At 35.1% G+C, this 23,521-nt stretch overlaps 1 protein-coding gene across 16 annotated transcripts in view; it reads right to left on the bottom strand.

The window, feature by feature from the left end:
- The window catches only part of ADGRL2 (adhesion G protein-coupled receptor L2), a 276,823-nt gene that overhangs the window by 53,487 nt on the left and 199,815 nt on the right, over nucleotides 1-23,521 (bottom strand). For all 16 annotated transcript variants that reach the window (XM_023751775.1, XM_023751777.1, XM_023751782.1 and 13 more), the window contains one exon: nucleotides 2,879-2,988. In XM_023751775.1, the coding sequence (XP_023607543.1) occupies nucleotides 2,879-2,988 (110 nt within the window). The remainder of the gene's footprint in view (nucleotides 1-2,878; nucleotides 2,989-23,521) is intronic.

Genomic DNA, 23,521 nt, shown 5'->3' with positions numbered 1-23,521 from the left:
TTAATTAGCATCTTCACATGCCTAATATATATGCAACTTGTCTAGGACTGTGTGAATTAATTCATAATAATATGTTTACTATTCTATAGACCAAACAAACATAAATACAAGGCCCACTAACATCAGTGGAGGACTACATGGATATGGAACACAAGAAATTTACCCAAGCAAACTAACGCCTATATACTCTGTAACTGAAGTGACACACTATTTCATTTTGAATAATCTCATGTTTACTCATTAATAATGACTTAGTTAACAGTAATGGTTATTTTTTCATCAAATAAAACTTGTAGCTAAAATTATGAAATCACTTTTATAATTTAGTGATAATCTGAAACAATATAACACAAAAATCAATGCCAAATTCTGCCTACAGAATATGAATTTCCAATCTGATTGTCTCCTTTATCCTACAAGATCCTTATGAATTATTTTAAACAAATACATTCAATTACCAACACTTCTGCTAAGGATAAAGAATGCCCTGTGTAGATATATTTTTGACATAGACATTATCTAGGATTATATGTCAGATATAATACATATGCCTGTCTGTAAACATGCAAAATAAAACAAACAGGTTTTCTAATGGACTCTGTTGAGTAAATTAATTATTAAACTTTCAGAAGAATGAAAAATTTTCTGAATAGCTTTTTAAAGAGGAAAGAACAGTATGGGATATATAAGCTCCTGGAGAATTTGCTCTGGATAAAAACTGCCATAAAGCAAGATGGTAAGGAACACATAATAAATATTACCTAATGGTGACAATTTTCACTAAGTATAGTGTAAAGGTTATCCAAATAGTACAAGTACTAAAACAAGGAGAAAATAAAAGTTACAGGCTTAAAATAAAAGCAAGTGTGAAGGATGGGTACTATGAACAGAACCATAAAGAAACAAAAGAACTGAGGAACAGAGAACAATCTAAAAAGATCCTTTGGTTTATATTTTCATATTAGTCAAAATCATGCAATTGATAGTGTGTCACTACTGCACGGTATATAGAAGTTATAATTACATCAATTCTTTAGCAAGAAATGGTTTTAAAAAAGCCACAGACTTATTTCTGCCTTGTGCAAACTTCTAGAAAGGTAACAGCAAATTAATTCCCATGTTTTATTTAAAGGACAAAAACTAAAAAGAACCAATACTTCTCTGAGGATAGCTAATTGCAAGTTTAGTGCACAATGTAAAATAGTTCTGGAGAACTGAAAAAGTAAAATTTTGAAAGTTAGACGTTCCAGAAGATATCCACTTTCCCCTTTCTTACACAGCGCAAGAAATAACTTCAGTCTGAAAATAACATTTGCTTCACTCTGCTCTTGGTCTACAGACTAGGGTATGGGAACAGGCTCCAGAAAGAAACAATTCTTGGCAGCTCTGACTGACTCCACTGTTTGGGGATGGATGTTGTATTCCTTCTCTAATGTGAAGACAGAAACCATGCTAAATTCAAGTGAACGTGACTTCATGGAACAAAATTTTGGTTAGCTTAAAAGAATACAGTGTTCCTCTAGTGGCACAGGAGAATGAGTATGTGAGCCACCAACACTACACACGGGAGAAATGACATCAAGATCAGTGCACTCAGTGGGCTTCCAATCCTACAAATGGTATAGAAAATACTGAAAACATAAAAAGCATCCATTTCACAGTAACACAGGAGCACAGAGCAGGAATGAAAAGAAAAGATCATCTGTGTTTGGCCTTTAACTGATACCCCACAAAAAGCCAATTTATCAAAACTGTGGGTAGAAAAGAGAGAGACAGCGCCTTCACACAATGTAAGAATGCATTGCTATTGTATTGGACATAGTACATCTATTAGAATTTGGCCATTTGGTTATAGAAATACTGATGGTTTGCATGTAGGAATCTGTCAGAACTAGTGATCTAGTTTTGGAGGTTCTGGAAAAAGTAATTTCATTATTTAATTGGAATCCGATGATTTTTTTTCCTGGAGGAAAGTGTACCAAAACTATCTCAAATGAATAAAATTGCTGCTAATGAACTTTTAATTCAAATTCCTATGAAATGAGGCAATGTGACACTTTTTTTTTCAAGTTAAAAAGTAATGAATACAAGAACATTTTCAAACAAACTAGCTTATGAAAATTAGGTAATAAACTAAAACTTTTTAGTTGTCCAAAATGTACAAGGAAAGTACAGAATACAATTTAGAAGTATAAATTTTAAGGTTTGGAGGAAAACTGTACAGAATTAGAACATTAGCTGACTCCTACTTAGGGCATTTCCAATTGAATTTTAAATATCCCTTTATGGACCTCACTATAAATGGATGTTAGGCCAAATTAAAAATAGAAATATGTGCACAATTTTGTCATATCTATGTTGCTTAGTGTTAAGATTCCATCACTGAATGTGGTAAAGAAATGCTCCCTTAAGGACAAAGGAACCAAAAGGGAAGCACTGGCCTCAGTTACTGCAATGGTAGCTTTTCACAGGCACTGAAGTTACCACGACAGCAGGTAGCCATTCAAGTAGCTCACAATTAAAACCAAAGTCAATTCCTTCTTTACAAAACCGTGAGCCAAACCAATTTGTCAGCAACTGGTATCGGGCAAAAGTACAGATTTCTATCTGCCCTACTGAATAGCTAATTCAAGTTTGTTTCCTGGAAAAAACACTAGCCTTAAAAGCCAAACACTTAAGAACACAGACAGACACTTGGCCAGCATGACACGATGGCTTCCTTCCACACTTCATGAAGCTAATTGGAGGCCCGAGTCTGTTAGTGCTCTGCATGCATAATGGTTTTTTAGGCCATAAACATATGCTTCTTTCATGTGTGTAGTCTTTCAGCATCAACGAGGAATGCTGGAGAAGTGAAACATATCGATTTCATACTTACTGTAAGGGACACATTCATACTGGACTTCAAGATATTTGTATGTTCCAGGACATGGATCAGGAAATACATCTGACCCAGTAACTACTATACACTGTGTTCGATTGTTGCACCTGGAAAACAAAACAAATCAAACTTGTGTGACACAATAATTTAGTTGCTTATTTTTGCTAAAGAGACATAAAAGAGAACTGATTCATTTTTTCCTCAAGAAACTAGTACAAATTCAACTGACATTAGGTTACTCATCATTATGAAAGCGTACAAAGTCGGATTTGCTTTATGTTTTAATATTTCTGTTTTGTGGGTCACACTAGATTTTAACTCAAAGTAAAAAGAAAAGAGCTAATACATCTCTATTATTCTACTACACCTTTTAATTAGAAGTTTTAACATATTCAACTAGTGGGAAAAAAAAGTACCAGGATACTCTCCATATTTAAGAATTAAAATCACAATAAAAATGTTACTATGACTGAACAGAAACATACAATCACAAATTGAATAGCCTGAAAGTAAGGGTTTTTTTGTGGGTTTTGTTGTTGTTTTGTTAATCCTCACAAGAGGCTATTTTTCCATTGATTTTTAAGGAGAGTGGAAGAGAGTGGGAAAGACAGGAAGAAACATCAATGTGAGAGAAACACATAAATTGGTTGCCTCTTGCACGAGCCCCTATCAGGGCCCAGGCCAGGGAGGATCCTGCAACCAAGGTTGCAGCCCTTGACCAGAATCGAACCTGGGACCCTTTGGTCTGCAGGCTGACGCTCTATGCACTAAGCCAAACCAGCTAGGGCTGAAAGTTTTGACAACATAATAAAACAAAGGAGGTACCAGCTTTTGAAGTTTATCCTCTAAATCCAGTTTGGTGTTAAGTTTCCTACTATAATACAGTCTATACTCTTGAATCCTACATTTAAAATTTAGGCCTGGCCGGTGTGGCTCAGTGGTTGAGCACTGACCTATGAACTAGGACAGTGGTCGGCAAACTGCTGCTTGGCAAACCGCAGCTCGCGAGCCACATGCGGCTCTTTGGCCCCTTGAGTGTGGCTATTCCACAAAATACCGGCTCTTCCACAAAATACCGATTTCTGTGCATGGGCCACGAAGTTTCAATCGCACTGTACATGTGCGCCTGCACGTGGTATTTTGTGGAAGAGCCACACTCAAGGGGCCAAAGAGCCACATGTGGCTCTCGAGCCGCGGTTTGCCAACCACGGAACTAGGAGGTCGCAGTTCAATTCCCACCGTGACACATGCCCAGGTTGTGGGCTTGATCCCAAGTGTGGGGAGTACAGAGGCAGCTAATCAATGATTCTCTCTCATCATTGATGTTTCTATCTCTCTCTCTCCCTCTCCCTTCCTCTCTGAAATCAATAAAAACATATTTTAAAAAAATAAATAAAGATTTAGCATAGTGCCTGGCACATATTGCGTGTCTAAACATTGTTTTTACTCTTTCAATTTTCTAGATTAATGTGCTGGTACTATTAATATGATATGACTATGAAACTTGGTTCTTCTAAATTAAGACTCCTTGAAACATAACATTAAAAAGAATGTCACTGACATGATGCCTAGTATGTCCTATTTATTACAACTGGAAGTATTTTCTTATTTTTGTGTTGTCAGTAAATTATCAAGGTTATTAGAATTAGGTTAGAATTCTAGGCAACATGGTATTTATTTAAGTTCTATGAATTTATCCAAATGATCTTTTTTATAAGCTTTTTAAAGGCAAGAATTATCTTTTATAAGTAATATTTGCAGGCTTTTATTATATTTTCCAAAACTACATAAATTAAGAAGCAAAGCAAGCAGAACAAGAGCATTATACCAAAACTTATTTAACAATTTGAATACCAGACATCCTATAGTACATACAATAACTGGACTAGAAAATGGTAAAAAAAAAAAAAAGAATGAAAAAGCAGCCCAGTGTTTTTATTTTTAAACTAGAGGCCTGATGCACGAAATTCGTGCAAGATTAGGCTTTCCTTCCCCCGGCTGCCGGCATCGGCTTCCCTTTGGCACCCGGGACTCGGGCTTCCTTCGCAGCCCCGGCTTCATCCAGAAGGATGTCAGTCTACTTAGCATATTATGCTTTTATTATTATAGATCCTTACCTGAGGACATGATTTTACTGACGGGGGTGTTGAGAGGGTAGAGATAGATAGATAGAGAAAGAAATGTTGATGTGAGAGAGCAATATTAATCAGTTGCCTCCCCCACTATTGAACCCACAACCTGGATATGTTCCCTGACTGGGAATTGAACCTGCCACCTTTTGGTATATGGGATGATGCTCCAATCAGATGAGCCACACAGGCCTGGGCGCAGCCCAGTTTATAGCACAGCAAGTAACTAAAGAACAGTGGAAGAAGAACTGTGTCAGAGAGGTAAGTATGTTAACAAGTCAGGCACCTTAGAAGCTATTTCAACTTAAACCAGGTTGACTCTTCCTTAAAGAACAGCAAGACCTGAAAACCTCTACAGAATCAAAAAGGTAAATTTTATAGGTCAAGGTATATTATAAACAAGTCTTAAATATTAAATAAGTTATAACTAATATTGTTTGTGTGAATACTAAGCTAACAATATATTTTCTCAAAAGTAATCTATAGTATTTGGTACCGTATTTTTAAAAAACGTATCATCTATATATATAAAAGCCTAAGCGACTGGACGACCGGAACTGGTCGCTATGACACACACTGACCACCAGGGGGAAGATGCTCAATGCAGGAGCTGCCCTCTGGTGGTCAGTGCACTCCCACAGCCAACCTCCTATGGTCCCTCCCCCTGCCGCCCCTGCCAGACCGCCAACCTCTTGTGGTTCCTCCCCCCAGGTGGCAGGCCTTGATAGTCCAATCAGGGTTGGCCCCCGGGCTGGGATGGAGAACCAGGGATGGGTGGCAGTGGATGTGGCCCCTTTCCCAGGGGAGCTGAGGGCTTGCTCTGTCCCTCTCCATGGCCGGCAGGCCCCGATCAGCCCACTGCCCACCTGCCACAGTGGAAGGTGGAGGAAGGGAGGCTGGGAACCACGTGGTGTCTGGGAGCTGATGATGGTGGCATCGGCATCTGGCGACCATTGCCTCCTCTCTGGCCTAGCCCTGATCGGCCTGGCCCCGATCAGCCCTGATTGCCGGCCTGGCCTAGGGACCCCACCCATGCACGATTTCATGCACCGGGCCTCTAGTACAAAATAATTTCCAAGAGCATGTATAATGTAAATGGTGCCCTGTCACATTCTTCTGTTTTACTTTCATTATTCTGTATTTCTTATAACTTGGTTCAATCTCTTGAGGAAATTTGCCAATTGTTCTCAATTTAGTGTAAGTGAATTATTTTAACATAAATCACAGAACCAATTTTATATCCTAAAAATTTAAATAATAGAAGATAAGATTTAAAATTTCTCAATAGGTCAATATCTAATGTTTCAACTAATGTTTCATTCTCTCCTTTGTTAAATTTAGAGCAAAAAGAGATTTCGCTCCTTTTTATAAGTGTCTTAATCTCCCAGAGACCCTCAACGACTAACCCATAAAACCTAAAGTTCTTTAAATTTCTTTCTTGTATATACTCATACCTACAAAGGTCCTCCCTTTATATAACCCTCACACCTTTCAGAATCAAAATAATCTTAACTCATCTGAGTTAGATCCCCTTTTACAAACTCCCTCAGTATACATTTTATAACCACTCAACAGTGTTAAGTCTGCCATGCTGCAAATGGTTTTAAAACATATCTAAAAGATATTCATAGCAGTAATCCCCCCAAATAATTCCACTTGTTAGTAAACTTTCCATATATAGCATCACTGTCCCCCTTCCCACAGAAGTTTCTTCTCACGTAATCAATCCAACAACAGGTGGGAGAGAAAGGAAATTATACTCAAGGCTGAAATGCATGAAGAGCATGACGGACTTTGGACCAAGGTGAAGAAGGATGTAGCTCAAAGAATTTGGGGATTTATATATTTTTTCAAAAATAAAGCATACCTGATGATTACCCAGTTTTTTCCCACTAGAAGGTCAGAAAGAATAAATATGACTTTAATATGGAATTCAAATTTTTCATTTTATATTTTTCAATGTCACAATATGTTGACAAGAAGTATACAAGGGACAAAGTATTCCTGCTTCCATTATTTCTTAAAAGACCAACACCATGTAAATGAAAAATAATTGCTCATACTTACTCTTTCTGATCTTTGTATTAGTCATCTCACCAAAATTACAGGTTCAAATAAGTGTTAAAAGCAATTACCATCATTACTAATCACACTGTTCAGAACATTCACTTTAAGACAGCAAATGGTATTAATTCTTGGGCTATCTTCCTAAGTACAATTGAATGTAAGGAGACTTAATAGAGTTCCTGCAAGTAAAACTATGTATATTTCTAGAATTCAAGGCATCTCAAGATGTCAAAAATGTTCATTTTTATATGTCATATATTTAAAAAATTAATCTTGAGGGGAAAAAAGTAAAGGGTTAATCAGCAAGAAGTGGAATGCAGAAGCATAAAAATATCAGATCTGTATAGCAGTATCTTGATTCATGGAAAAGAAAACCAAAGCTTTTAGAGGACCAAATGATGGAAATAAAAATACATTCAATTATGAATGAAGCAAGTAGCCTTAAGTTTCCACATACAGTAAGTGTGGGACACAAGGGAAAAGGAAATACCCAATGTGAACTGTTAGCATGAAGAAAAACCTGAAAACCAATACACTGTTGGTAAGATTTGACACTTGTAAACTGCTATCATTTAAGAAGATAGGGAAAGAGAAAGCAATTAGATACAGAAGCAAAGTAAATTTCCTCCAACTGTTCTGCTCCAAGTTTTCCTTGAAACAAAAATGAAAAGGCACACCTAAGCCAAGAAAAGAACGGCATTCATTTGTTTGTTTTCTCAGCCCTAGGCATAGTTCCTGGCCATAGTTCCTGGCATAACTTTCTCCCAGGGGGGAGAGGTATCTTTATTAGTAAAGGTATGGTTGTACTAACAAAGTATCAGTATATTTTAGTAATACCATGTGAATTATGTTAAAAATCTACACTTTTCTCAAATGTTAAGCATGAATTCAAGTATGAATGAGAACAAGGCAGAAGAGAAAAAATAGGGCTTTTTAAGTAGGTGGACCATTGATTACAACTTGAAGGAAATACAATTACTATCATAAAGAAAATGAATTCTAGATATTGATTAAACACTTCAACTTTAATAAAATTTATCTTATTACCTATCTGTAAAGATGCACAGATGGGTTAGGCTAGTTAAGCACTGGCCTTCAAGATGTGGTCCTCAGACCGGGAGCACCAGCGTCAACTGGGAACTTGTTAGAAATGCATCCTCAGGCCCTACTCAAGACCAACAGACTCAGAATCCAGAGGCCACACCCAGCAATCTGAGTTTTAACTAGTTATTCGGGTGATTCTGATAACTAAAAACCACTGGGTTAGAGAACAGTTTAGGTAGTTTAGTAAAGAATAAATTCTTTTGCTCTATAAATCTTAATAAAATACAAGTAAAATACAATTTCATTAAGTAATGAATAAGGTTTATGTAGCAAATACATAATAGAGTTTATGATGCTAATATGACATCCTTTGCTATTTTAATCATAAGAATCAAGGGTTTTAGTTGCTCTAATTTTGAACCATCAGGTTAGTTATTTATAAATTCCTAACCTGAGGGATTTTAAAGAAGTACAACTTCTAGGAACATGCATATATCACATGCAAGCCCATTTTTAAAAACAGAGAAAATATTATTTTTTCCTAAAAGTTTGCTAATGAAAATTTTGAACACTAAATAAACCTGGCCATAAATATTTTTTGACAATCTGTACCAATAAACTGTTCCCTAGGAGGACACTGTTAAAAATAACAATAACAAAAAACAATTCACTGTAATCATTGAAAATTTTTCTACATTCAACTTTTGACTTATTTACTCAAATAAACTTAAACAAAGTGGCTCAACTATAGGAAGAAATAATATGATTATTTTTTAGAAAGATCTCAAAAGTTGCATAAGTGCAGTCCTTGCAAATAATGTCTAAGCAATAGCTGAGATATAATGTATGATTTAACATCTAGTAAATAAATGAAAGCACTCATTTTCAAATTCTAAGCATATAATCATTCTTAATATCTAACCACATTTCCAAAAATTTCCAGAAGTTGGCATGGATAGACAAAAGATAATCATTACTTCACATCACTGGGTTAAGAGCACTTTCAAAAAATATCACCTATATATTATTTCTACACATTCTTTTAGATCTCAAGTTTCTATCATTTTAATATTTATTCCTCTAATCTTTTTACTAATCTAAAATGAGAATTCCATGTCACTAAATTAAATACAATAATAAATGCTTTGTACATTATCAAGTTCAAATACCAGAATAAAAGTATTATTTCTGACATTAATATTCATAACTTACATTTTTAAAACATAAAAACCATCAACTACACCCCAAAAAAATCCTAAATCCTGCTTTATAGGCCATAAAGCTGCTTTAAATGGAACAAAAAGACTGACTTTAAAAAATTATTTTAAAACTCATTCGTTTTAAGTCTTTCTACTCTAAATAAGAAAAAAAAAAATCTACTCAGGAGTGAAGCCAAATGTGTATCTCTAAAGCTGAAGAAAATGAAACCGAGTAATTTTGGAGATGAGTAGTTTACTAATTTACTTCCTATACACAACAGAATAGCAAACTTTAGTTAATATTTAAAGTCAGTGATATTGTCCAGGTTTGTGCATAATGTGTAAGAAAAATATACTTCAAGGAATATATAATAAATCGCTCAATCATCACAATTAGGAGATGGTAAAAAGTGAAAAGCATTAAAAGAGTACATTTTATCTCACAAATTTAATAAAAATTCTCGGGTTTCCATATTAACTTTTAAGGTAACCACAATATTTTTAAAATTAAGATAAATGTTACCAAGAAAAATGTGTAATTAATCAAAGGCATTTTATAAACGTGTAATACCATAATTTACATTCTCATACATAAAATTTACTTAGAAAATGTCATGCACAAAGTAACAGCAGTACAGTCTTTAAAAAAAATCTTTTTTGGGGGAACACATGAAATATTAATGCAAACTAAGGATTAATATGCTGGTTTTCCTTAATCTTTTAAAACTGTAAATGAAAGGCACAATGCACATGTTACTTATTATAATTTGAGAATATATTTTACAAAACATAATATAGCAAATCGCTTATCACTCAGATGCAAAAACATTTGCTATTTGGGAAGATTAGCTTTTAAAAGAGGCTTTAGAATCAGAAAGTTCCAGCCCAGCTCCTTACTTAACTGTGAGTCCATAGCAATGTATTAAACCTTTCAACCCTAGCTATACCTTCTTTAGATGTTTGTTGTTAAGGTTAAATGAGATGATGCAGGCGAACTCTCTGTACAATTACTCACCAAATATGAATGACCAAAAACAACAAAATATGATTAATAACAACAACTACTCCCTTGTATAAGATAAACATCAACTTGCAAACCTTAAAGGGGCAAACTATTTTATCTTTCTATAGAAATCATACTGCACACGATTTCCTGTGTTCAGCTTTAAAAACAGGCCGAAACTATTCATGCAAATTTGTCTCCTTTCCAACTCTACTCTTGAACTGTACAACGCCCAACAGATTGCTTTTACTCTTCTTTTGATTATCTTATGCTCATTATTACACTTTACCAAGTGCAAAGTATGGAGATGAGATTCCATGTGTAATCTATTGTGAGAGGTGTTTTAATCAATAGCCTTGTTCTGCTGGTTAAGCAGGGGCTTCTGTTTTGGCAAGATAACATTAGTTTATCCAGTCATGCTCCAAAAACCATTGGGAATCTTCAGCAGATCATTAGATACGCTACAATAAAGCTTTGGTACATTCTGTTTGCCTCCTTAAATTACTTCTTCCCTGTCCCATCATTCCTCGTCTCGATGGCACTGCATTATTACTGCATCTCCCCTAAAACGTACATAGAGCTATGTCTCCAGGCCATAGGATGCCATTTTCAATTGAAGCTTCTGCTTGAAAATATAAATTAAGAAAATTTCATTATCTCCTGCCAGGGGCCATTATTCACCACAGTTCTAAGGAAGATTAAAAATTCAAAATCTACCGAGTTGAACAAATACTCCAGCATTCAACAGAAAAGCTCAGAAAACTAAAAATTAATATCATGACAGAAACTAAAAATTAATGTTTGCTGGAATTTGTTGGAGCCATCCTCTAGAATTAGAACAATTCTTTATTGAGTCCGTATGTTCGGTGAAGATTGCTTCAACAATGCCAATCTTTCGGTGGTATGCGTTATTTTAAAAATTCAATTATAAAATGCTATCAATAATAGGTCTGTTTCTTTCCTGAGTTACCTTCTGTCTTGGTTAAAAGTGTTCACTTTTTGGAGATGAAATAAATGTATCCAAGATTCCAGGGTATCATGGAATGATAACCCTTTCCAAAGTGCCAAAAATAAGCAGAACATTCACAGGAGTGCCCTGGAAGAGTTTAAACCACACCCACATGGGGAATCATATCTTCTGAATGAACAGAACATGGATGGTTGAATTATTGCACTATAAATCCATTCTTACTAATGAAATGATGTCCATGCTTGAGCTTCAATAAAAAATTATTATATATCAATAATATATTTTATTCTATTCAAGTACACAAGTTAAAATTTTAGAAACATTACCACAAAGGGTAAAAAAGAAAAAGGTCACTGGCAACCTATAAATTCTTATCAGAAGTGATTATATGCCTGACACGTAATAGGATTCACTAATTATTTTTAAATAAATGAAATAATGATGAATAGTTAACTTGTCTATTTCTGCTTGCAAATAAGCACAGTTAGGAGAAAATAAGTACTTAGACATCCAATTCTGCTTCAATCAGCTGTACTTGATTCTCAAAGAATTCTGTCAATTTGGACACAGTTTGGTATAATCAAAGCCAATAATATAACACTTGTGAGATAGATCTACTTACAAGGGGAAAAGTACCCTTTGGCTTACAAATCACTTCATACAACTAACAGTTCCAAATGAGCAAGGAACATAGTACTGCAGATACCAGAACCCTTGTCTTTTTTAGTCCAAATTTAGAAAACATTTTTACACAAGTGGCAGATGATCTTAAAACATGAAAGGTAAGTTCCAATTCAAATAGATTTGCTCAAGCAAAGTAATTAAGTAAACCATGAGATACGAAGATATAGGTAACAATCATCATCATTAAAGAGGAAGACTGAGTTGAATGTTAAACCAAACCTTTTATTTTTTTACTGTATAATAAAATGTTTTTTTTTAATCACCTAAACTTCTCTTCTGTGAGCTAAGGAAAGTGGGCCCTGCTTTCTTTAAATATTTATTAATGATGATTTCGGAGCCTAACTAATTGCAAGGTAAACATAACATTAGGAAGCTAAATGGTGTGTAATTAATATGGTAAAAAATAAAAGAGTTCTATAGTCATGTTCTCATTTGTCATATAACTATGCTCTCATAAGTTATTTAATAATTTCGTGTATTCTAGAAGATTTCTACCCATCACAAAGTATTTAATTATGCAGACATGTTAGAATATTGTACTCTCTAAGCATTATAGAATATTGTTATTTAAAGCATTTCAAAATCATGGAAATAAAATTGAATTATTAAAATAAAATCACTATCAACATCTCTAGGAAAATATGCTTGAATATTGGTACATGCTTGAGTACATAATTTGGAAAAAATAAATAATGTAATTTCTAATCCATTTGGTTTCCTATATACTGGTGTTTTCAAAAAAATTAAATATAATCTTGATTTTTTAAAAATTGCAACTGTGATTAAATCTTTGCAACTGTATTTTAAAAAGGTATTAAAAAAGCCAATTTAAGTATAAGCAAAAATACAAAGTATCTTTCTGTATTATCAATATATAAGCATAAACCTGTATGACTGAAAAGTGTACAGTATGTAACAGAAATAGAAAGCCAAATAAACATCAGGTAAACCTACAGAAAGTTAATAAAAGCTTGATTAAGATCATGCCCAGAAGATTGTCATTCTGTTTTTCAATATGTTGAAAGCAGGAATAACTAATAAATGACACTTTCCATAATCATTTGTGTCAGAGTAAAATATTGTGTCAGGAATAATAACCACAAAGTATGCATACTGTAATATTTATAGCTAAATTTGCATCTTAGAAACTTAAAAATATCCTCAAAAATTCCACATTAATTACTGAAATAAGCATTTTGAAATGGCATTGCTGATCTGCTAAAGACAACTTTCTATGTTTTAGGAACCTTTGAAATTTCTTGCAGTTTCTACTGAACCTTGGGGTCAGTTTAATGCAAATTACGCTTAACTCACTCAGAGCCTTATTAATCCAGTACAAAATTCTTGTTTTCACAAATGCACATTCAACATAAATGTGCGTGCTTTTACAGTATTAGCAAAATAGGAAGTATTTATTTACAAAGCATGCCACTTAGACTGTTTCATTCACAGGGTCATCAGGTCTAACTGCTAAATGAAAGGAAAAAAAATAATAATTTAAGTGGGGATAAACTACAAAATATTGAAATACTTTAAAAATATCACTTGTGTCCAGTTTTTCAAGAACTCTGCTTTTATTAATTCAAAAGCAATTATTATGATCTGTATCAATTAGGAGCAGTGATTTTTAAAAATTGTTAACCTACTATAGTTTGCACTTGCAGAAAGTATCACATTATTAACAAGGGAAATCGCTATGGGATGCCCTAGTTAGATTAAATTAGCAAGAAACTTGTTACCAGACCATATGAAAGACATAGCGTAATAAGACATGACCTTGCAGAGTCTTGGAGCCAATCTGTGATGTTTTTCCTTCTTCTAGCCCTTGCTCATTATCTGCAAAGTTACAGACCCTTTTGTCGGGGGTTCTTTTTCTTCAAATTGTGAGGGGATTTTTGGTTTCTAAATATTTAATTAGTCCTGTTATGATATGAGAATTGTTTTACATGCAAAGCATTTTGATTTTCATATTCTATTCCTTCTAATTATCCTTAGATTTAGATTGGTCATCCCACATCTTTTCCTTTTGTAATTATTTACTTCTTAAAGATCATTTGGTGGAGAAATATTTTCACCCTGGTGGCTCTTCTTTTCCACAAATGGCTTTTCTGGTCCGTTAATTACCCGCTCAGAGGATTAGAGTTTGAAATAATGAAAAAAGAACCTACAACCAAAAGGAGTTTTAGAGGGCAAAACTGAGTAAACCAGATTTTTGTTGCTGCTATTTTAAATTCACCTTAAAGATTACTCCCTTGGTTTGGATATGACTTTGATAAACAGGAAAATTATGCCATAAATATATTTTCTGCCTCCCAAGATGTTTGATGGGGTGTCATTTAGTCAGTATTATACATCTCTGCATATACACAAAACAGATTTCTAGTCTAATTGACAGCTAATGTAATTTCCGCTTTTACAGACCTCATTTTGATTACAGCACAGCAACAAATGTTCACAGAACTTCCTATACAAATCAAACTGAAAACTTAAAAACAAAATCATTTTAAATTTGTCTACCTATAAAAAACTTTAGACAAAGTATATGTTGTTGAATCATTTAATCAACTCAGGAAAATTTACTTTTTACTTAAATGATTACATTTATAAATGCTTGTTTTTGTGGGTGTGTGGTTTTTTTTTAACAATCGGATTTCTCATTCTTCTATATTATACTAAAGTTTTATCACTGAACAATTAAAAATGTCTCACTGATACACACAAGATTCCATTTCCCTAATAAAAACTGCACAAATTTTGTATAGATATTTACCTAACTTCTGTAAGATAAGAAGTGAAAAACAATAAGGCAAAAATCCGCAACCACAGACTCTTGGAATACTGTTAGCAGTAAAATAGGTGTGGAAGGCTAAAAACAATCCTTAATACCCATAATATAAATAATCAAATCCATTAGAGACTTATAAAGAGTTAGATATGCTGTGGATCATACACTCTCAAAATTAATGGAGTCTCACCTCACTGGCAAATACATGGCATATTTCACTGGCTTACTTCTGATAAATCAGAACTAATCTTTAATCATGACAAAATATTCATAATCTAATCCTTTTATCAAATTGACTATCACTGCAGGAGTCTCATGTGTTTGCACAATTAAAAACCCCATGTTAGCTGCATATAATAAGGCATTACATTTGATGCAAATCCTTTTCTATTGAAATAAGTGCCAAGCTGGCAGCAGGAAGTAGCTGATAAGAAAGCAACAAGGCACTGCTGATAGCATTCTCGATAACTGAACACCTTCTCATAAGCATTCAGCCTACAGTGTATTACTCAAAGTGCTCTTTAAAAAACAAACAAACACACAGATCAAGGGAAGTGTCCTCTTGCCGCATCGCAGTCACAAAGGCAAGAAATTATCTAAAAACAGACAGATAACAGATAGGGAGAAAGAGAGGGAGGGAGGGAGGGATGATGATTTTGTATGCATTCTGGTACTAGAAACAGTACTATAAGACATATCAGCAATATAAGACATAGCTGAGGTACAGAAATACCTAGTTTTAAAAGCAGAGTAATATCCTAAATATACCACATCCAACCAATATCTATGCAGGAAAACAAAACAAAACAAATGGATATAAAATTGCCTATTAATGTTCTCTGCTACAAAAAGAGTGAACTCTATATTGTTTCAGAATTAATATAAAGGGCCTAAAACCCTTGTGTTATTTTCCATATTGATATTATAGAGTTAAAATCAGTCTTTAACATCTATTTTATAAGTATTCCATAATTTTGAGAAATATAAAGAGCATACTTTTTGAAAAATCCCTTCCTCCTTAGACTAAGTGCAAGAAGAGGATCCACAAGGCTCCTGAGAAGAAGAAAGCTGATGAGATGCTGCATGTCATGCAAAGTTAGAAAGGGTGAGGACAGAAGCTGCATTAACTCCCTTATCAGACCTACGGTCAGTATTTCCTCAACACACAGTACATTTTCACACTTCAGGCCATTGCTCAACACTGTCCGTTCTCCATCAGAGTTTGAAAGTGCATGGTGCTACCTCAGCGATTTCAAGTCATTATTTCTGTACATCCCTCATCTTCTTCACCAGATTGTAATATCTTTTGAGGGGTTTGTGCCTGTTTTAAGAATCTCTGAGCCATGTTCAGTGCATAATGCTGTGCCTTATCTAAAATTTATTAAGTCCATAAACATCAGTCTATAGACTTGAAAATATTCTTCCCAGTCATACATAAAAAATTTAGAGTATTTGTCACATTAGCTTGTACATCAGACAGCTTAATAATTATGTGGTAGCATAAAACAGTGGATAAAAGATAAAGATATAATTTTCAGAAGTGAAAAACAGTTCCATACCATAAGATATAAATCAAATTAAAAAACTTTTCTGAATTTTGCAGCTTGTGTAAGTTTTTAAAAATGACAGTGAAGCTAGAAAGCTTCTATTCCATATTATCTTCCTAGCCTGAATTAGCTTCATATCAGTAACTTGTCTGAAAGGCTCAGTTCATCATGACCTACAAAATGTTAGACTTGAAAGCTTTAAATACCGCTAACACCATGTACAGGCTGGGGAGGACAAGGCTGTGTGCTGTGAAGCATCAACCCTGCTCTTCAGAGAGCAAACATGCACTCTTAGGCCACAGATATAAACAGGGTAAGCATATTAAATAATGAGTGGCTAGAAAAACATCGTTGTGACTGCAGATTAAAGACAATGCACACTTTATTATATTATACACATTGGAATCTATTAAGTATTTTAAGATTTTTACATGTCTTAGAAAAGTAACAGCTAAATTGAGATTGTTGTAATTTAATAAAACGTATTTGAAGTTACATATTTTATAGCAAGAGTTTCAGAATTATCTTTATTTGCAAAGAGCATTCTAATACTTCAAGTCCTACACTCACACATAAAATTATGTATTATGTTAGGAATCACAGCAAATTTATTAGCCATATTTGATATGTCATTATGAAGAAAAAGAAACAAGAGAAGTCTTGCTATTATCTTTGATCCTTCGCTTTTCCATTTCAGCAATCTCATTAATGTCCAAAGGCCATTAGAACGTCTGCCCACTTTTACATCTCAACAGCCTGAGCAGGGCAAAATCTTTTTTCAGGAATGGTTTCTTCTTTTTTAAAAAATACAGCGAAAAAGCTTAATAAAGCCACGAAGAACAGAATATTACCTTTGTTAAAGAAAAAGGACCACATGACAAAGATAAACTTTAGAATGTAAAATGCCATTTCTGAACCTGAATTGGGCATTTCTTTTTTGCTTTAAAACAAATTTACTTTTTCAAATTTCTAAAATGTTTTTAACTGCCAGATTCCTGTAATGTATGTAACAGTACCACTGACAGAACTTCTTTTTCTATTGAATAGTATTAGCTTTCTTAGGTTGGGTAAGCAGGAAGTGGAATTTCATTGAGGGCAAAATCTCTGCGAGGCACACAGTGCTTTCAGAAGGATCCGTGAAGCCACGAGAAAGCACAATTGGGTGAGCTAGAGAAGTCCAATGTGGTTGCAACAAAGGCACAGCAAATTCCTAAGGGCGGGAGCTCTGGAGTTGGGAAAGCCCTTCAGAGAAGCCTCAAAGTGAAGGAAAGAAGGAGGAGGCCACGCCTTTGTGCTCTGGCATTTGGTGCAGGCCGCCTCTGGGGAGAAGAGTTTAAGATCCCTTCAGCCCATGGCAGCTCCCTGACAGGGACCACTGTGAGCCCATCAGCAGACAATTTCCCAGGCAGCTGGGGGAAGGAGAGTGAGCAGCCTGAGCCTACAGGGGAAATCTGGAAGGGACACCACAACATCCACTACACAGCACTGGCACAGAAAACAGGTTAATTACAATTGTTTTCAAAACAGTTCTTTTAAGACGACTTCTCATGTTCACGGTTTTTATAGTATTTTATCTTCTTGACATGTCAATCCTGTTTGCTAAGCGATAGTCAATGGGTTTCCTATAGAGCAATGAACCTTAACAGGCAGCTTTTAATTGGCCCACATAGGAAACCACATTACTATTAATTCCACAGCTACAGCACAAAATAAAGCCATTGCTTCTCTAACTCTAGAGCAATTAGACCTCTCGGCTATTTGGCTAGCTCTACTTCATGATACCCAATGCAGTTAATTATATTTTTTGATGTTAATAGTCTCTGTCAGTCTCAAGCATAACTTCTCTTTGATGAATATTTAAATTATATTTGAATAAAAATAATCTTGGTTACATTTCATATTCAGTAATCATCACAGCTTAATAAAGGCCTACTCGCCAAGAGTTGAAATAAATGGCAATGCACATATTAAAGGTCCTAAATCAACTTATCAGATAATATATGGGTAATTAGCATATCTATCTCTCTAGTTATCTAACATATGTGTTTATATACATTTTAAAAGGTATATTCTCATTCACATAACAACGCAAAATTAGATTTTAAAAGTTACTTATAAGCATTCTTTCCAATTACATTTATAGGAATTCATGAGTAAACAAGAACATCTAAGGGCTGGGTCATAAGATAATTTAATGTACATAAAAAATTACCAAGTTATAAAATGTCCCAGAAAAATCAGCATACATTCTCTTGCCTACTCTAGCTGTATTGTTTTGGCAAATTTGAAGAGTAATAAGAAAAAAAAAACTTTCAGACAAAGGAGGCAAGAGCATACGGAGTCAAGACAATCTCTTCAATAAATGGTGCTGGGAAAATTGGACAGATACATGCAAAAAAATGAAACCAAACCATCAACTTATACCATACACAAAAATAAACTGAAAATGGATAAACGTAAGAAGGGAAACCATAAAAATCTTAGAAAAATCCATAGGCAAAATATCAGACATATGTGTAACAATATTTTTACTAATACAGCTCCTAGGACAATGGAAACTAAGGAGAAAATAAACAAATGGGACTACATCAAAATAAAAAGCTTCTGCACAGCAAAGGAAACCATCAATAAAACAACACGAGAGCCCACTCTTGGGAGAACATATTTGCCAATGTTATCACCGATAAGGGTTTAATTTCCAAAATTTATAGGAAACTCACACAACTTAACAAAAGGACGATTAAACAATCCAATCAAAAATGGGCTAAGGACCTAAATAGACACTTTTCGAAAGAGGACCTACAGAAGGCCACAAGATATATGAAAACATGCTCAAAGCCACTAATCATCCGAGAGATGCAAATCAAAACCACAATGAGGTACCATCTCACACCTGTCAAAATGGCTATCATCAACAAATCAACAAAGGACAAGTGCTGGTGAGGATGAGGAGAAAAAGGAACCCTCATGCACTGCTGGTGGGAATGCAGACTGGTGCAGCCACTGTGGAAAACAGTATGGCGTTTCCTCAAAAAACTAAAAATGGAACTGCCATTTGACCCAGTGATCCCACTTCTAGGAATATATCCCAAGAAACTAGAAACACCAATCAGAAAGGATCTATGCACCCCTATGTTCATAGCAGCACAATTCACCATAGCTAATACTTGGAAACAACCTAAGTGCCCATCAGCAGATGAGTAGATTAGAAAAGTGTGGTACATCTACACAATGGAATACTTGCTGCTATAAAAAAGAAAGCACTCTTATCATTTGCAACAGCATGAATGGACCTGGAGAACATTATGCTAAGCGAAATAAGCCAGTAGGAGAAAGATAAGTATCACGTGATCTCACTCATTTGTGAAATATAATGAACAACATAAACTGATGAACAAAAATAGATCCAGCGACACAGAAGCATCCAACAGACTGTCAAACCTCAGAGGGAAGGCAGGGGAGGGTAGAAAGATAGGGTAAGAGACCAACCGAAGGATTTGTACACATGCAAATAAGTATAACCAACGGACACAGACAGTAGGGGGGTGAAGGCATGTGCTGAGGGGGTGGTAGTGGCTGGGAAGATGCCAATGGGGGAAAAAGGAGACAAACATAATACTTTAAACAATAAAGAATTTAAATTAAAAAAACAAGCATTTTTTAAAATGTGAAAATTGTTTTTCTATTTCAAATTTTTTATTGAATGAATAAATGTTTTGTTATTTTATCTACTTAATCAATGCCCCTTAATAAATTATTAGTTCACTTTCAAATTTTTAATCTTTCTTCTCCCAAATCCTAAATTTTTAGAATACAAAGACATAATGAAATATAATAAAAAAAAATATAAAGAAATGTCCTAAATTGCACACATCAACCATGAATGCCCAGTGGAACATTGTGCCAATTTTCTGAAACTGTCACATTATAAATAAAACAGGCAGAAAGAAATGGAAAAGTTTTCTGAGGTCTAAAGCTTAAAATTTAGTTCTACTACTTTCAGGGGAAAAAATGGAAACAATTATAAATAGAAAACCTGGTACCAAAGTGAATACTTATTTAGAAATCAAATCAAATCAAATCACAACAAAACATGTTTAAAAGCCTACTAATATCACAAAGCTTAAATTAATGTTTTAGTAAATTTAATTGCTTGACATTTCTTATAATACTTTTGTTATAATTTTTTACTCCACGATCTATAACTCCTTCTTTATCTAACAATTTTAGTGTCACTTTCTATAACTTTGCTTTTCCTCTAAAACAGCTGATTAAAACTTGTTTCTTATTATTGATGGCTGGTATGCATGAAACATGCATCTACAATGTCACAGGTGCTCATGCTGACCTGCTATGGCCTGTGCCCCACAAACACAGGTATTTTTTATTATGATTCTATTTTATATGATACTCAGTAAAAGAGAGGAACAGGATGGTGCAGTTATAATCTTAAGTACCACATTTGATATGTTCTCTATGCATCTACCATATGTACTTCACTAAGCATACACAGGAAACAACTAATTCTGTTTGAATTAGTTATACGTATATGAGAACCAAATCTCCATTTACTGTTTTACACATTTAATGACTGAAGGACAGACTAGCTTCTGGCTTCACACATTTCAACCATTATTTCTCCACATATTTCAGGTGCATAGGACACATTGATATTGTAATATGACATCTGGCCTTGCACATTCATGTCATGATCAGTAATGTGGTATACTGAGTAGTAGGAGTATTTCTAGAGGCCAATTTTCCCCACCAGAATAGCTAGCAATAACTAAACTGTGCATGAGTGTCTACAAACCACATAAAAATACCCCACTAAACCCAAACTGAATTTATCACCAACTGAACCTCCACTTAACAGAATCCCAAAATGCTCTTGGCTACACCTAAGTGACCATAAATGAGGGGAAGTATAACAAAGTAGAGGTCAAAGAATGAAATTAAAACCTCAAAAGATTGTTTTTAAATATCAAACTTCAGCACATTTTACAAAAACATATGACTCTGTGAGCACACTGCTAGGAACCCTAACAACACCTTGGAAGAAGCCTGTGTAGGAGAAGGGCTCTGACGTTTAAGATTAATTAGCTTCATGGTAAATCCATCTATAGGAACAGATTAATATTCTCACAAATTACAGGCCAGTTCAAAAGCAATGACATATTTGTAGTCTTAAAAAACAAACAAACAGAAATACCACTAAGAATCTCAAGCCAAGTTGGGGTCCCTCAGCCTAGCCTGCGCCCTCTCGCAATCTGGGACCCCTTGGGGGATGTCAGAGAGCCAGCTTTGGCCTCATCCCTGCAGGCCATGCTGAGGGACTCCACCAGTGCACAATCAGGGCCGGGGAGGAATCACGGGAGGGCTCCAGGGTGTGTCTGGGCATGTCCTGCCCAGTACCATTGGCCAGACCCCAGCAGCAAGCTAACCTACTGATCGGAGTGTCTGCCCCCTGGTGGTCAGTGCACATCATAGTGACTGGTCGAACGGTCGAATGAATGGTTGGACACTTAGCATATTAGGTTTTTATTATATAGGATGACTCATGTCAGACACTCTTTAAGGTCATGAGGACTGTGTTTAGGTGAGTCGTAAAACTATGTCTTTATTGTTTGCATTTAACATGTGAAGAAATATTGAGAGAACTGTGACATATATTAGTTACATGATACACTTTATTGATTTATGTGAAATAAACAAATATTAAGATTAAAGAATTGCTCACTTCTCTGTATTTCTTCATTTTTCCTAGAAATATCTGAGAGATAGTATCTCTAAATCTAACCGTGAAAGAGCAAACAGCACTAAAAATTATAACTAGATTGCTATATTTTATACAAAATAGATAACAAATTTAAAACAATAGGTCTTTAAAATCTGTAAGACAGATAAATATGCATTAGTAAAACCTAATTGCCTACAATAATTTTCCTTGAATGTGTACAAAGCAGAGTATCGATGCTGCTGTTTTTGTTAATGCTGTTGTGGTTAATATGATCTAGGGTTGCACTATCAGTACATGATATATGGAAAAATTAACAGGCCCATAATAAATGCCAGTTTAAGTTGTTTTTGAATAATTTAACATCAAATCTTTTTCTCTCTTCATTTAATAAAATTCGTTTTTAGAGTACATTATGAATAATACTGACTCAAAATCCTGATTTTGATATGGCAAAGTAGAGCTCCTAAACTGCAAGTAAGAAAACAAAAATAAGAATTTGGATTAAACAAATAACTAAGGATATTTTCTCCACCAAATAACATATTGGTAATTTTTTAACTTACTTAGAAACTTCAATAAAATAAAAAGGATAATGAGGGTATTATGCTAAGTGAAATAAGTCACACAAAGAAAGACCAATACCATATGATGTTACTTATATGTGAAATCTAAAGAACAAAATAAAGAAACAAAATGGAAACAAACTAATAGATACAGAGAACATATTGATGGTTGCCAGTGGGGAAGCCAATTGGGGAGCCAGGTGAAGTGATTAAGAAGTATTAATTGGTAGTTACAAAAGAGTCACAAGGATGTAAAGTACAATACAGGGAATCTAGTCAATCATCCTACATAATAAAAGGCTAATATGCAAATAGACCCAACAGCGGAACAGCCAGAACAACTGAACAATGGTCGCTATGATGTACACTGACCACCAGGGGACGTGTGTGGAACATGATGGGCATCAGCCGCGGCGAGATGGTGGACCAAGGCAGGGTGCTGGTCACTGTCATCTGGGTGAGCCTCTGGTGGTTACTGAAAATTCTTTGCTCCCACGCACCGCGGTTCTGCCTGGCGCTCACACCCACTGCTGGTGCTGGCCCCAATCGCTCTGTGCCATCAGCAAGTGCAAGCGGAGCCGATGCCGTCAGCGCGTGGGAGTGGCGGCGGGAGCAGGGCTGGGGGCAGACAGGGGATGGGGGCCGTGAAGGGAGGGGCTGGGTGGGGGTGTGGAGAATGGGCTGAGACCTGCCCCTAGGCCTATCGCAGCCTCTCAGCCCACAGTTCGTTTCCAGGTGCACAAATTCGTGCACTGGGACTGTAGTATTACAATAACTATGTGTGGTATCAGGTGGGTACTGGAAATACCGGAATATCACTGTGTAAAGTATATGATTGTTTAACCACTATGCTGTACAAGTGAACCATAATACAAAGTAATATTGAATGAAACTGTACTGGAAAGTAAA

The sequence above is a fragment of the Myotis lucifugus genome, unplaced genomic scaffold (genome assembly GCF_000147115.1).
Source record: "Myotis lucifugus unplaced genomic scaffold, Myoluc2.0 scaffold_25, whole genome shotgun sequence".
NCBI classification, from domain to species: domain Eukaryota; kingdom Metazoa; phylum Chordata; class Mammalia; order Chiroptera; family Vespertilionidae; genus Myotis; species Myotis lucifugus.
The sequence above is the reverse complement of the archived record's forward strand: the minus strand, read 5'-3'. Positions and strand labels throughout refer to the sequence as shown.